Below are 14,939 nucleotides of genomic sequence, written 5' to 3'. Positions count from 1 at the left end.
CCCCCAGCCTACTGGTTCTTGGGGGCTTGGAGGGAGTCCTGATGCTGTGCCAGCACTATGCAGCAATAGACACAACACTGGAGTGATACCAGTGCTGTTCCAGCTACGAGTGCAGAGCACAGCACTGTGTGGGCTGCTGCAGGGAAAGGTGACTCCATCCCAGGCAGACCCAACACACCCTTGCATCTGTGTGTTCTTCCCCCTTTTCCCTCTCTGCTCTGACTTGTAAGAGGTGAGCAAACTGACACTTTGTCTCCATGGGAATGTGGAGATTTGAAGAAAAGCTGCCAGGATTAAAATTTAAGGGGTGTAGAGAGTAGCACCTTTAGTTTCTGTAACTCTTATTAATGGTGATTGTAAAATGTCAAAAATCATAAGCATGTTAAAGTGAGAAACTAAGTCTGTATTAAGCACATGCAGCCATATTATTTGTATTTGAGCATCAACTGCTGTGAACTACTTGCACTGTATTATTTTAAATGAAATTAAATAAAACACAGGTGTCTGATTCATCTCAAATGCACTCCACGTATTTTAGAGGCTTGATTCTCCTAACCTGACTCGTTAACTGCTTGTGACCATTCAAAGAGATTATAAATGATGTCTGGATCATCTATCTATGCTGATGTTTCTCAATCTGAACAGTAATTTTACATGTTAACGAGTAGCATCTGGCTTTCCATTCAAAGGCTGCTTAGCTTGATGTGTGCCAAGGACACTTCAAAGTTTCTGAATCACGAACCGCTTTCAAACCTGCAGTGCTTTATGGCATTACTTCTGTGTCTTTTAGGACTCTAAAGTAGTGGTGAGGTATGCAGCATGTCAGAAGTGGAAGCAGCACAGATTTACACCAATATGAACTGCAGACATCTGGGAATAGTTCCCAGATGCACTTAGTACTCATCTGAGACACAACCATTGCCAACTGGAAGGTGCAGTTTAACTCTTAGCAGTTCAAAATCCTCAGGCTTTACAAATAGGCACCTTCAAAACTAATAGCTGGAAGCTCTTCCTCGGGCATCATGTCTAATCACCACCTGCTGCACCGCAGCAGTGCCGTGTGTCAGATCTGAACCTCCCAAGGCTGTGGGAACGTCCCTGTGTCGTGTGGTTAACATCTTAATTAGTTACAAGGCTTGCGGTAGCTTCACTTTCCAGCTTCGGTGACGAAGGGAAGTTCTTCTCCTCCCTCCAGCGCTGTGTATACAGCAGGGCAGCCCAGATGGCCCCGGGCAGGAACCCCCGGTGCTGCCATTCCCTCGTCCCGCTTTCACCGCTGGCTAAATCCCTGCCGAGCGAGCAGGCCAGCCTGCAAACCCCACGCCGGGCTTAATTTGCTTAAGTTACGGACGAGCCCGCTTATAAACGGGCTCGGGCAGCTCCAGCCCGTCAGCCGCGCACTCCGGGCAGAGCAGCTCTGACCCCCGGCGGTCCCCGGAGCTCCAGGCTCGGCCCCTCCGGGTCCCCCCCCCCCAGGGTCCCTCCTCCGGCTCTGCGCGGCTGCGGCCGCGCCCCCGCTGCGCGCTGCCCGGCGGAGATGCGCGGCCGCTGCGCGCCTGCGGCATGGACCCGGCGGCGGCGCCCGAGGAGGACACGCTGGTGGCCCCGGCAGCGGGGAAGGGTCCCCGCCGGGCAGGGAAGGGCGTAAGTAGCACGGAGAGGCGCGGAGGGTGCGCGCGTGTCCCGCAGCTTTCCAGGTGGAGCGGAGGAGAAAGCGGAGCCGGTGCGCGGCCGCTGGGGATCCGGCGTCACTCCGCGTTGCTTCCCCCAGAAGGGAGGAAGGGCTCAGGTTGCAGAGCCCGAGCCTTTTTCCCCGCTCGGAAAGTTGCGGCTGGTGCAGAGGAGAGGCCGGCGGGGTTGGGCTGAGCTAAAAATATATTGCGGCTGCCCCGGCCGGGACGCGGAGGACGGGAGGAGGGCAGCGGCTGGGGCCGCAGGGGCACCCCACGGGCAAGGGGGACCCCACGGGTGGGCGAGTGGCAGGCGCTGGGGGCTGCTTTCCCACCAGCAAGGCGAGGACACGGGCTAAGCCCCCCCAGAATCAGCAAGTCCTAAGGGCGAGGAGAAAGGCGAGGAGGGAAGCCCGGGGGGTTCCCCTTCCTCCCCGGCGGCGCAGGAGGGTATCGCAAGCCGAGGAGCGCGGTGCGGTGCCAGCACGCACCTGCCGGCAGCCACCCGGCTGGGCACGGCCACTCTCAGCCTCCAGGATCGCTCCGGTGTTCGGTGCTTCCCTAAAACTGCCTCTCGGGAAGCCTACGCGAAAGGTGTGCAGAAGTCCGGGTTCCTAAATTCAGCAGACAGTCGGAGCAGTACCTGTTGAAGAACCCTAAAACTTTCTTCCGGACATTTGTAGTTTCCAGCTTACAACCGTGATTAATCTATAGCCAACTAACCAAAATGCAATAGCCCAAACTGTGCTTTGAAAACTCAAATGCAAACCAGCATGCATATAAAACAAAGGCAACGTAAGCTGCACAGCGCGCAAGTATTACACTGCATGCTGGACAAAAGAGGTGTGTTGGTAAAAGCATTTTGAAACCTCTCAGAGCACTGTGCCCTGGGTAAGAGCAACAAAAGGTGGACTTTCACAAGAAAGCAGCACACAAGAGGCTGGAGGTCTTTGCTGGGATCTGACAGACAGCTTTCCTCACTGCACGTTTATTGCTCTGGTGACAGCAGCAACAGATGAGTGCACTCACGGTGTTAGAGGACCACCTCTGAGGAGGTGTGGTCGCAGTCTTGTTTCGCAGTCGTTGTAAAACAGGTTGCTGAGTTTGTTGCTTTTTTTTTTTTAAATGTTTCCACAGGGTTAATATTTTTCTGAGCAACCTTTTATTTTTTTTTCCTCCCCTTCTTGCTTCATTACGCTTTCATCTCTTATCTGGTGTTGCTGAAACTTGAGCAAATATTTAAAATAGCGTGTGAGGAGACAGGTCATGGAGAAGTTGAAGTGCATGTTCCAAGAACGGTAAAACTTTGGGGTAAATCTGAGGCTTTGTGTGATTTCTGCAGCAGACTACATACTTGAAAAATTCTTGGTACTGGAGTAGGCTCTAAACCCTGCTATTCACAACACTTGAAAAGAAAGTGGATGTGGGGTTTTCTAATTTGGCAACACTTTTGTGATTTGTATTGTATTATTTTCCACTTAACCCTATGTACATGTAATTTGCCTGCGCTGAAAGTTTCAAATATTCACTGGACTTTTTAATAAACACTAGGCTATATGATCCAAATCACCTTGTCTGCAGGGTTTTTCCCAGGGTTTTAATGTTGTTGAAGCTGATGCCCTTAGCAATATTGCATCAAGATTACCACACAGCACACGGGAATGTGCACTTATCATTTGTGACCTCTTTGGGAGCAATCTGGTAGATCTCCAGGAATATTCTCTTCAGTGCCATTAGTTCAGGGTAGTAGTGATTCCTATAAGCATAGGAATGGTTGTTCATAGTACAGAAGTAACAGGCACCTAATATGAGGTGTTATGAACACCTGAATAGAAATTTATGTCAACATTTCTACTTTTTTCTTATCAAAGTAATAGTGCAAAGCTTTGTGTGTGTGTGGCAGGTTCATTTTAAGAAGCTGGCTAATAATAAGAAATTGTATTTGGCTTATTTAACAATCTCAACGGGATATATTCCTTACACGAGGCTTTCTTCCCCCCGTACACTTTCTCCTGACCTGACTGAAAATAGGGCAGTCAATGAACTGTGTAATCTCTTAAAAAGTTACCACATCATGTGGAAGAAGTTAAAAATGCTAAGCTGTCCCCCAGGGCATGTTTTAAGCCCTTGGGGAGTGCAGCTGCGGAGCATGGCAGACCCCACGCACGCCAAGCTGCCAAGCTGGGCGTGCAGTCTCTGCTCCTGACGTGTGGATATGTCATCACTTCTCCATGAACCAAAGTGAGTTTGCAGTGACACGGTGGCAATGCAAGCTCCGGCACTTGCCAACTGCCAAGCTGCATTCACTTTCCCTACCATGCTTATCCTGGGGCTTGTGGAGCTCGTTCCTCTGCATCATCACCACTGTTATGCCATGTACTGCCTACACAAAGGTAGCTCATGCTTCAGATCTTCATTTTCCAAAGCAAACACGAGTCTTTGTGTAGTTGACAAAACGTATTGATTCATTAAGCTGTTGTGTCCGCTTGAAGGGATGTAGCAGAAGCTGAGTTTATTAGGCCTGCTTAATCAGGTGTTTCTCCTTTTGAAAAGATTCAGGCTTCAGCAAGCAATCGGACTGGACATAAAGCAATAGTCAATGGTACCTGAAATTATGGATTCTTAGTGGAGTTCTTAAAAAAAAAAAATAGTTGGGATGGCATGGGTGGAAGGAGGAAAGTCCTAAAGGGAGAGGTTCTGGACGAAGACAGCAGATGGCATCTCTGACAGCATTTTTGAGTGGCAGCAAATTACTGCTGGAAACTTACGTTTGGGTTACAAAATCTAGTTTGTAGGCATCATTTCAATTATTTTGGTCAAAGTTTTGCTAATCCTTATGCTCATAGGAGAAGGTGGACACTGTTCCTAAGTTGGGTCTACCCAAAGCCCTGTTGCATCAAATGTATGCTACTACGTGCTTCATTGTTTTAATTGTATGTTGCCAAAGAGTTTCCGATGCTGAAAGTATGCTTCTGTAACATTTAGCTTTTTTGGTGTTCGGGGCTGATGGGACGCTTGAAGCAAAATCCGTGGGGAAGAAGTTTAAATGTTCACTTATGCCTTGGTAAATGTTAACTGAGATGCTGTCACTTCAAATTTACTGCTTCTAGGATTGCAGAAATGGAAAGTGTTTCAGGCCATTATTCTGTAGCAAGGAGATCTGCCTGCAGGAGCTGTGCAAGATAGCATGAGGAGTGTTTAAAACCTGGGCTATTTCATGTATACTAACAATGGCTACATTTTTTCATTGTTTTTCAGAATTGGTCTGGAAGTCTGATTGTAGCCTCTTTAATTGGTGCTTTTGGATCATCTTTTCTTTACGGTTACAATCTCTCCGTCGTGAATGCTCCTTCAGTGGTAAGTGACTGACAAAACTGGAATTTAGTTATCAGTAGAGGGCAGCCTTGTCCACCTAGTGTGTGCACTTGAAACATCTTGCTTTTGTAATCCTGCCAGTGAGTTAGAAGAGGTAAAACTTTTCTTTGCTTGAAAAGTTTTCTGCTGTCTCTGATGTTTCCAAGTAGGTTCAGTAGCTGTCAGGAAACTAAGTGCTCCTGTTGAGGTGAGTGGGTGCACATTTCTTTTTCGTTCTCCCAAAGCCAGAATAATGCTAAATCTTTTTCCACACTTTTGTGTTATAAGGTATTTTTAATAGCCTGTCTTTCTGGCTAGTGACTATTTGGTAGTTACAGGTGCACATTCAACAAATTCTGTTCACATTATTCAGTTCTGGAGGTTGACGTGGCATTTCATTCTCACAGTACAGATAATATAAATAATGTCTCTGTCTGCCTCTTAAATAATGGGCCTCTTCTGCATTTTGTGGTGATGCCTTGTTTGCTTCTGATTTTGGTTGCGCTGTGTTGACCATCTGTTGGCTGCAACATGTGGAATATGTCTGATGAAAAGGGCATTGTGTAATCAGTGTACAGTATCAGAGGGATTTCATTAAAATATCAGCTATCACAAATGGAAATCTGAATGTTTTGGTTTTATATTGGTGGTCTACAGAGCCTTTTAATTCAATCAAACACAGAAATAACCAATTCAGCTGAAGTTGTGAGCAATACACACACAAAAAAAATATGTAGTAAAATTTTTCAGCTAGCTGTCAAAACTTTTTTTTTAATTTTTTTTTTTTTTAGTTTGCAGTTAGTATTTGCATTGTCTTTGGTCTTTGATAAACTGATGACCCAAAGGATTAGAAACAGACTCACCTTGTTTTAATTGTCCCCTTGGTAGCTTCTGGGAATTTTCTAGAAGTTCCTGGTACCTTCTGTACGGATAACACAGGTTTAGACAGATTGGATGTTTATTCTAGCATGGCATGTCTGTGCACCACTTCAGCTTGCAATCTTCAGAAAATAAACATGACTTAACGGAATCGGTGGGGAGCTGAAATGCTGTGAACAATGGTATTGATTGTACTGACGATAGACATCTCTCCTGCACTGAGTCAGTACTGTCAAAGGAGCAGTGTGAATTATCTGACTTCAGAACTTTTAAGTGCCCTTTACAAAATGGACCATCTTGGTAATCGGAGCTCTTCTATCACTTTCTGCAGGAGTAGAAGAAAGAAAGGGCGATCATAAGTGCTGTCTGGCAACACTCAGATGGTTAGATTAGAACCATGTAACAGATTGTAGTGGTGACCAGACAAGAGTAGAGGTGGGAAGGTTGAAGTTGCAACCATACCATGAAGAATGCTAAATTCCAGGCATCGTGGTTAGTAGCACTGTCAGGTTTGTCTATTTTTGCTTGAAATCTCTACTGTGGCTTTTGGACAGAAAGACGGCACCATGTTGATGGCTCTTGTTGACAGGTATGATGTAGTGTTGACAGATATGTATGAAGTCTGCCCTTTTCCAGTGTGGTATTGCTGTGTTCGGTTGAGAACATAGTGTCCTCCTTACTCATGCTAAGCCATATATTATGTAGGTCTAAAGAGTAGTCCTAGTTATACACCCTACTGAAAAGAAATACATGGCTGTGTGGTTCAAGAGCAAAATACCAGTGTGGCAAAATACGAGAAGACCAGGTGGTCCTCTCTCTAGCCCCAGGATCAAGCTCTGTCATCTATTTTCCTAGGGCAGGACACCTTCCTGTCTTTGTCACGCACTCTCCAGGTTGAAGAGGAGAGTCTGTGCTCTGTTTGTAGCCATGGTGGGGAGGAATGAGCTGTACCAATGCTGTGCTTCCTGCAGCACAAGAAAAGGAACCTTTGCCCTATCTGTTTTCCCCCTGTGTGGCCATGCATCACCAAATCAGTCTGCTACCAGGTAATCCTTTAGGAACACTGATGTGAGCTAATTGAGGAAAATATAAGGGAAACAGCTTTTACCTGTAGATAAGCAGCACTCTTACAAGAGGCTATATTGGGGTGCAGTATCTCCTAAAAGTTGTAAGCTGAGTTTGATTTATAAACTTGATAGGTCAAATAACTTGTTCTGGTCATATGCAGCTTACAGCTCGCATTGTAGTGAGCATCTCTGTGTAGGATATTGGATATCTTTTGCCTCTTTTTGCTTCAGTACAATTCCTTTCAATGACTAAAGCCTTAGAGAAGGCACTGTGTGATGCTTCCAGAGGTTTTTAGAAAGTGCTTGATCATGACTGTTGACTAAAATATGGGATGTTTCCAGGAGACCGGATCTGAACACGTCAGCATGATTGCTGAACTGTGTAGGGGAAGTTCATTTAAGGCTGAATCTATGAACTGTATTTGTAAATCCTTGTGTACATTACCTTTCTGTGCTGAAGTTCTGCCAGCTCATCAAACCACAGGGGAATACCCCTGCAGTTCTCAGCTGGGAACTTTACCACAAGTCATCTCGTAAGGTATGCTTTGTCCAACTTCCTTTTTGTTGCAAGGGGGAGATGTAATGCACCAGATCTTCTCAGAGCAGAGTTGTCTGTACTGACTAGTGCAGAGATGGGAAAAGATCAGTTCCCACTCAGTCCCCCACCTTTCTATGGGAAAGTGCAATGGCCAGTCACAGGTGCGCTTTCCCCTGCATGTGGTGCTTGACCATGTGAGAAACCCAGCATTAGAAGTCTTCACTGACTTCTGTGAACAGCTGTCAGAATTTATTAAAACATGTGAGAACATTCAGCAGTAGGAAGACTAAGATTTTAATTGTCTAAACGTTGAAGCTGCCTTTTTCCAAGTGGCATTTTTAAAATGTATTCCATGGACCGCTTGTGAGCAAGGTCTTCAGAACAATGACGTGCTTTGTGCTCTGAGCAGGACGTGAAATCTCTCCTGCTGACAGCAATGCCTTTCTTGCCTTCTTCCTGCTGGAAGCTGTGTTTCTGCATTCCTTTTAAAGCTGATATTGAGAAAGTGAGACTATTGCAAAAATATATAGCTGACTGTGACAGCCATTGGATAACTGTCACCAAGTGTGAGTGGCCTTTGTAAGATAAAATCATTTTTAATCACTTAAAATCAGCAAAATCATTTTTAATTCTCTAAAGACTTGTTTCTTCTCTTCCCTTGCTCTAAGCTAATTACAGTTAGAGAGACAAGAAAAATCACCATATATATACTGCCTCTCTCTCTCTTTCTCTCCCCTTGGCACCTGTGATGCCTCACCTTGAGTACTGTGTGAAATTTTGGGCTGGTGAAGACTCTAGAGGGGAAAATGTATGAGGATTGGCTGAGGTCCTGTGGCTTGTTCAGCCCAGAGCAGAGCAGGCTGAGGAGAGGCCTCATGGCGGCCTGCAGCTCCCTCACGAGGGGAGCAGAGGGGCAGGCGCTGAGCTCTTAGAAACATAGAATATCCTGAGTTGGAAGGGACCCACAAGGATCACAGTATCACAGATTTCTAGGTTGGAAGAGACCTCAAGATCATCGAGTCCAACCTCCGACCTAACACTAAGTACTCCACTAAACCATATCGCTAAGCTCTACATCTAAACATCTTTTAAAGACCTCCAGGGATGGTGACTCCACCACCTCCCTGGGCAGCCCGTTCCAATGCTTAATAACCCTTTCGGTAAAGAAGTACTTCCTAACATCCAACCTAAAACTCCCCTGTTGCAACTTTCGCCCATTCCCCCTCGTCCTGTCACCAGGCACGTGGGAGAACAGACCAACCCCCACCTCTCTACAGCCTCCTTTAAGGTAACTGTAGAGAGCGATAAGGTCGCCCCTGAGCCTCCTCTTCTCCAGGCTGAACAAGCCCAGCTCCCTCAGCCGCTCCTCGTAAGACTTGTTCTCCAGACCCCTCACCAGCTTGGTCGCCCTTCTCTGGACTCGCTCGAGCACGTCCATGTCCTTCCTGTAGCGAGGGGCCCAAAACTGAACACGGTACTCAAGGTGCGGCCTCACCAGAGCCGAGTACAGGGGCACAATCACTTCCCTAGACCTGCTGGCCACACTGCTTCTTATACAGGCCAGGATGCTGTTGGCCTTCTTGGCCACCTGGGCACACTGCTGGCTCATATTCAGCCGACTATCAACCAATACTCCCAGGTCCTTCTCGGCCAGGCAGCTTTCCAGCCACTCATCTCCCAGCCTGTAGCTCTGCTTGGGGTTGTTGCGCCCCAGGTGCAGGACCCGGCACTTGGCCTTGTTGAACTTCATACAGTTGACCTCAGCCCATCGTTCCAGCCTATCCAGATCCTCCTGCAGCGCCTTCCTGCCCTCGAGCAGATCGACACACGCACTTAGCTTGGTGTCATCTGCAAACTTACTGAGGGTGCACTGGACGCCCTCATCCAGATCATCGATAAAGATATTAAAGAGGACCGGCCCCAGTACCGAGCCCTGGGGGACACCACTAGTGACCAGCCTCCAACCAGATTTGACTCCATTCACCACAACTCTTTGGGCCCGGCTATCCAGCCAGTTTCTAACCCAGCGAAGCATACGCCAGTCCAAGCCCCGAGCAGCCTGTTTCTTGAGGAGAATGTTGTGGGGAACGGTGTCAAAAGCCTTACTGAGGTCAAGGTAAACCACATCCACAGCCTTTCCCTCATCCACCAAGCACGTCACTTTGTCATAGAAGGAGATCAGGTTCGTCAAGCAGGACCTGCCTTTCATAAACCCATGCTGACTGGGCCTGATCGCCTGCTTGCCCTGCAAGTGCCGCGTGATGACCCTCAAGATAATCTGCTCCATGAGCTTTCCTGGCACTGAGGTCAAACTGACAGGCCTATAGTTCCCCGGGTCTACCCTCTGGCCCTTCTTATAGATGGGCGTCACATTGGCTAGCCGCCAGTCAACTGGGACCTCCCCCAATAGCCAGGACTGCCGATAAATGATGGAAAGCGGCTCGGCCAGCTCCTCCGCCAGTTCTTTCAGTACCCTCGGGTGCATCCCATCCGGCCCCATCGACTTGCGCACATCCAAGCTCCGTAGCAGGTCGCCAACCATTTCCTCATGGATAGCAAAGGCCACGTCCTGCTCCCCATCCCCTTCCACCAGCTCAGGGCACTGGGTATCCAGAGAACAACCGGTATTGCCGCTAAAGACTGAGGCAAAGGCGGCATTAAGCACCTCAGCCTTTTCCTCATCCTTAGTAACTAGGTTTCCCCTCGCATCCAGTAAAGGATGGAGATTCTCCTTAGTCCTCCGTTTCGCGTTGATATATTTGTAAAAGGATTTTTTGTTGTCTTTAACGGCAGTAGCCAGATTGAGCTCCAGATGAGCTTTGGCCTTTCTAATTTTCTCCCTGCACAGCCTCGCTACATCCTTGTAGTCCTCCTCAGTAGCCCGCCCTTTTTTCCAAAGATTATAAACCCTCTTTTTTCTGCTAAGCACAAGCCGCAACTCTCTGTTGAGCCAGGCCGGTCTTCTTCCACGCCGGCTCGTCTTTGGGCACGTGGGGACGGACCCCTCCTGTGCCATCACGATTTCCTTCTTGAGGAGCGCCCAGCCTTCCTGGACTCCTCTGCCCTTCAGAACCGCCTCCCAAGGGACTCGGCCAACCAGTGTCCTGAGCAGCTCAAAGTCAGCCCTCCGGAAGTCCAATACAGCAGTTTTACTGGTCCCCTTCCTGGCCTCGCCAAGAATAGAGAACTCTACCATTTCGTGGTCACTCTGCCCAAGACAGCTTCCGACCACCACATCTCCCACCAGTCCTTCTCTGTTTGTGAAGAGAAGGTCTAGCGGGGCACCACCCCTGGTAGGTTCACTGACCAGCTGCGTCAGGAAGCTATCTCCCACGCTCTCCAGAGGATCACTGAGTCTAACTCCTGGCCCCACACAGGATCACCAAAATCAGACCATGTGTCTGAGAGAGCTGTCCAAACACTTCTTGAACTATGGCAGGCTTGGTGCCACAACCTCTTCCCATTTCTTCTCTCTGGTGACCAGCAACAGGACCCAAGGGAATGGCATGGAGCTGTGACCGGGGAGGGTCAGGCTGAGTGTTAGGAACAGGGTCTTCACCCACTGAGAGGGCAGTTGGGCACTGGAACAGGCTCCCCAGGGCAGTGGTCATGGCATTGATCCTGACAAAGTAGCTGATGTCAATCAGCTACCATTCCTTGCAGCCTTTGGTTAGGACCTAGAAAATTTATATATAGTTATGTTGTTAGCATTATTCAGACAATTGATTGAAATCCAAAAGGAGCCTTTCCACAGCACTCAGAAGATTTTTTGGATCTGATTTGTTTTGTGCTTTAGGTTTTCATTTCCAGGCGCAATACCTCAAACTTGTATGTGTTAATAGCTTCCCATTTGTTGGCAGTGGAAATCTAGACAAAGGTGATGTACGTGTCAACACATTTGTCTGTTATACTTGAATGTTGTAGCTTGTGCTTTCTTTTCATGAATATTTGCAGTTATTTCATGTGTCGATATAAATAACAAAGCTGTGCTGAGAAAATTAGTTATAACACAAGGGGAAAATAATTTGCATACTATTTTTAGTCATTAGCATTAGCAAGAAATGCTAATAGTGTTCTAAAAATGTTTTATCTTAGTCTTCATTACTATCAAATACAAATTCCAAATAAACAAGAAGATATCTGAATCTAAATATAATCTGAGTACTGATATTAGAGAGAGGATTTATTACTTGATTTAGGGACAGATTTATTTGGAATTTCACTGTGAAATTCTGTTCACTGTGAAATGGACCAAGAACCAGTTTGACTTTTTTTTTTTCATGTTTGTTTATGTCTGTTTGTATAGAGGCATATAAAATAAGATGGGAGATATAAAATATCCCTGTCCTCCTTTTAAAAGTCAGGACACAATAGCCCTACCAGAAACTTGATAGAAGGAATACATTAGGTGGTATAATATACGTCCACCTCTCTTGCATACTTAGCATGTGCAGAGGTAGTATTTCAAACTAAATGAAGCCCTCTAATTAAATAGCCCATGCATGCAAGGGTGGAATGCCTAAGACTTGAAATGCCTCGCTTAAACAGGGAGAGCGTGGTGGAAGGCTCATCCTGTTGAGTGCTGCCCCAGGATAATTTAGTAACTATGACATGCCTGAGGAAATCTGAGAGGAAACTGGGCTAAGATGCCAAGATGAGACTTTGTGGTACTGTAGAGCTTGTTGGGGAGCAGTGATGCAGAACGGCTGAAAGCATTGCACAAGCATGCAGGGCCATTCTGTGTGAGTGACCACATGGTACCACATCCTCACTGAAGTGCCAGACCCCCAGTGGTACTGGTCTTTGCTTCTTTTCTAAACGGGAGTGACATAAAAAGGAAGAAGTTTGCCTAAAAAGAAACTAAATAGCTGACATCTTTGCAGACGTTACAGAGACTATGTAAAAATGGGAATCTGAAGGCTACATTTTAGACAGATGAAGAAACTTAGGCATGATTGAACACTAGGGTAAGGGAAGTTGTTAAAGCCATCTTTCAGAAAACTACAATTGTGCTCAAATGAGTAAAGCACTCATATATAACTATAAATAAAGTTTAATAACAATAAAACTTCTGGCATATTGATGACTAAAACTGTGAGCTGGTCCTGAGGTCTGGATATTTTCAGAAGGGAAAAAAAGCTTCCAGAAAGAGAGCTTGAGAATGTAATGCTGACAGATCAAAACGAGAAAGGGTGTTTCAGAATATACAAGGACAGCAAAAGAAATCTGAATTAGTGTTTTGGATTGGAAAAGTCCATGGAGGTCCCAGGTCAGAACCCTTCTTTACAAGGGATGCATTGAAGAAATTTAAATGTCAGTGAAGATATAGAATAAAATTAGTGATAGTTTTCTATCCAATTGACAAAATATCTTAATATTTGTTTAAGACTGAAAAAACAAACAAACAAAAAAAAAGTGAAATACATGCTACATATCACAGTTTAGCTTCTTATAAGTAGAATCATAGAATCATTAATGTTGGAAAAGACCTCCAAGATCATCTGGTCCAACCATCTCCCTACCACCAATATCACCCACTAAACCATGTTCCTAAGCACCACATCCAACCTTTCCTCAGTAACAGAGAAATTGAATGGGCTAATATGACTTGAAAGCAAAAAAAAAAAAAAAAAAGTAGTTTTGAGGGGAAGATTTGGAAGACACATCTAAGTAATATATATTTGTACCTGACAAACTAGCAGAAACAATAATAGAAAGGAGAGAATTTGAGGAGGAGGAGCTGGCATGGCTTTTGTGAAGCAGCACTGTGCCTCTGGCGTCTGTTGGAGCTCTCCAAAGATTGAAGAGATACTTGGACTTTCAAAAACTATTCTGGAAGGGCTCATATTGAAGGCTTTTAAGAAAATTAAGTTGCCATGGGAGAAAACTGTCCGTCTTCTCTATTCCTACTTAGCTGAAGATAGGAGAGGCCAGATCTCAGGTTTTCATTTTTTTATGAGAACCCACTTGTCTGGCAGATAGATTTATATCTGGATCATAGGTGTCTAATTTCATGTTTGATACATCTTTCATTACTGAAAAGAAATTGCTTACCTTGTTTAGCCGCCTGTACTTCATTCAAAAAGCAGTTTATGTAAATGTGAAGGGGAGAAGCTATAACTTATTTATAGAAGTGATTTGTGATTCTTAACAGTGTCAAACAAAGCTAGGTTTTTTTGATACTATGGGATTTTTTTTCCCCCATTAGTATCAAACCAACAGCTGTCAGCTCTTCCCTCCCTCTTCGAACAGTTATTTGTCTTGGCTGTGAATTCTTTGGGAGAAAAATGTTATTTTTTATTGCTTGACTTAATAGTTCCCTGATTTTGTATGGCTTCCAGGTGCTGCACTATCATAAGTAAGACATAAAAGTGGACACAGCCTCCCTTCTTATCTCAATCCATAAAACTCCATTTTTTTCAGTTCACTCTATTTTTTTCCTAAACTTATGCAAAAGAATTTGCTATAGCATCACTCATTTTTACAATACTGCCCCTTGGAAAAAACAGACAAGTAAAATGCACTTCTTTTTGAGCAGATCTGAACTCTGTCTTTTAGGACTGAACTACAAAATAGAGATGATAAATGTTGTTTCATGGTGAGCACAGTGCAGACTTCCACCAAAAGGATTCCTACTTACATAGCTTCTAAAGTATCGTTAAAAAATTTCGAGGGAGTTTCATAAGCTAAATATGAATCAGAACAGACCACCAAAGTAGTACAAATTCCAGGAGATAAATTGCTTCATAACCGGTCTCCATTCCTGGTTTTATTTTATAACTTAATTTTAATGTGACTTTCATGCAATATAACAGACAAATATCTTTTTGGTGTGAAGACAGAAAGCAGATTCATGTGTTATACTCAGTGGGGATTTAGAATTTGTTGCGTAAGTCAGAAGGTTTAAGTTGTTTTCCCAGGTGCTTATAAATACCTTATAGCTACCTACTCAGCTGAGCCAAATGTCTGTCTTATTATCTATATTTCTCTCCCTGTCACTGTAGTTCTGGGTTTGGAATATGGCCTGGGACAAGGTCCTAATGCCAGAGGTGGAGATCTGCTGACTTTTGGCCATTTGGCAGCCCCAGGAGGATGGCTTTTGGGCAGACCATTCATCATGGGTAGTGAGCCTGAGGTGGGCACACTGGACCCACTGCTTCACTACCCAAAACTGTCTGATACCCTTAGAGATGTTACCTGTGAATGACTTAATCTTCTGTATGCAACAAGTATGCAACAGATTTTGAAATCCTCCATGAAAGACTGTGATTCTCTGTGGTAGCTTAACACCTAGAGTATTTTCCACGTATGTGTGCTTGTACAGATTTCTGAAAGAAGCACAATGGTGGCAAGGCAAAAAAAAAAAGCTCAGTAAATGGGAAAACTACTTTAATATACTACCTTCATTGTGGTACGTGTGTAGAAATGCGT

General features: G+C 45.3%; 1 protein-coding gene across 5 annotated transcripts in view; it reads left to right on the top strand.

The window, feature by feature from the left end:
- Window positions 1–14,939, top strand: part of SLC2A9 (solute carrier family 2 member 9) — a 130,650-nt gene that overhangs the window by 25,098 nt on the left and 90,613 nt on the right. For 4 of the 5 annotated variants that reach the window (XM_066995643.1, XM_048046685.2, XM_013179956.3 and 1 more), the window contains one exon: window positions 4,929–5,027. In XM_066995643.1, coding sequence (XP_066851744.1) covers window positions 4,929–5,027 — 99 coding nt within the window. Of the gene's footprint in view, window positions 1–1,063; window positions 1,645–4,928; window positions 5,028–14,939 lie in introns of those variants that run through there. The other variant, XM_048046679.2, reaches the window with a different exon arrangement.

This window comes from Anser cygnoides, chromosome 4, assembly GCF_040182565.1.
Source record: "Anser cygnoides isolate HZ-2024a breed goose chromosome 4, Taihu_goose_T2T_genome, whole genome shotgun sequence".
In the NCBI taxonomy this organism is placed as follows: domain Eukaryota; kingdom Metazoa; phylum Chordata; class Aves; order Anseriformes; family Anatidae; genus Anser; species Anser cygnoides.
The sequence above is the reverse complement of the archived record's forward strand: the minus strand, read 5'-3'. Positions and strand labels throughout refer to the sequence as shown.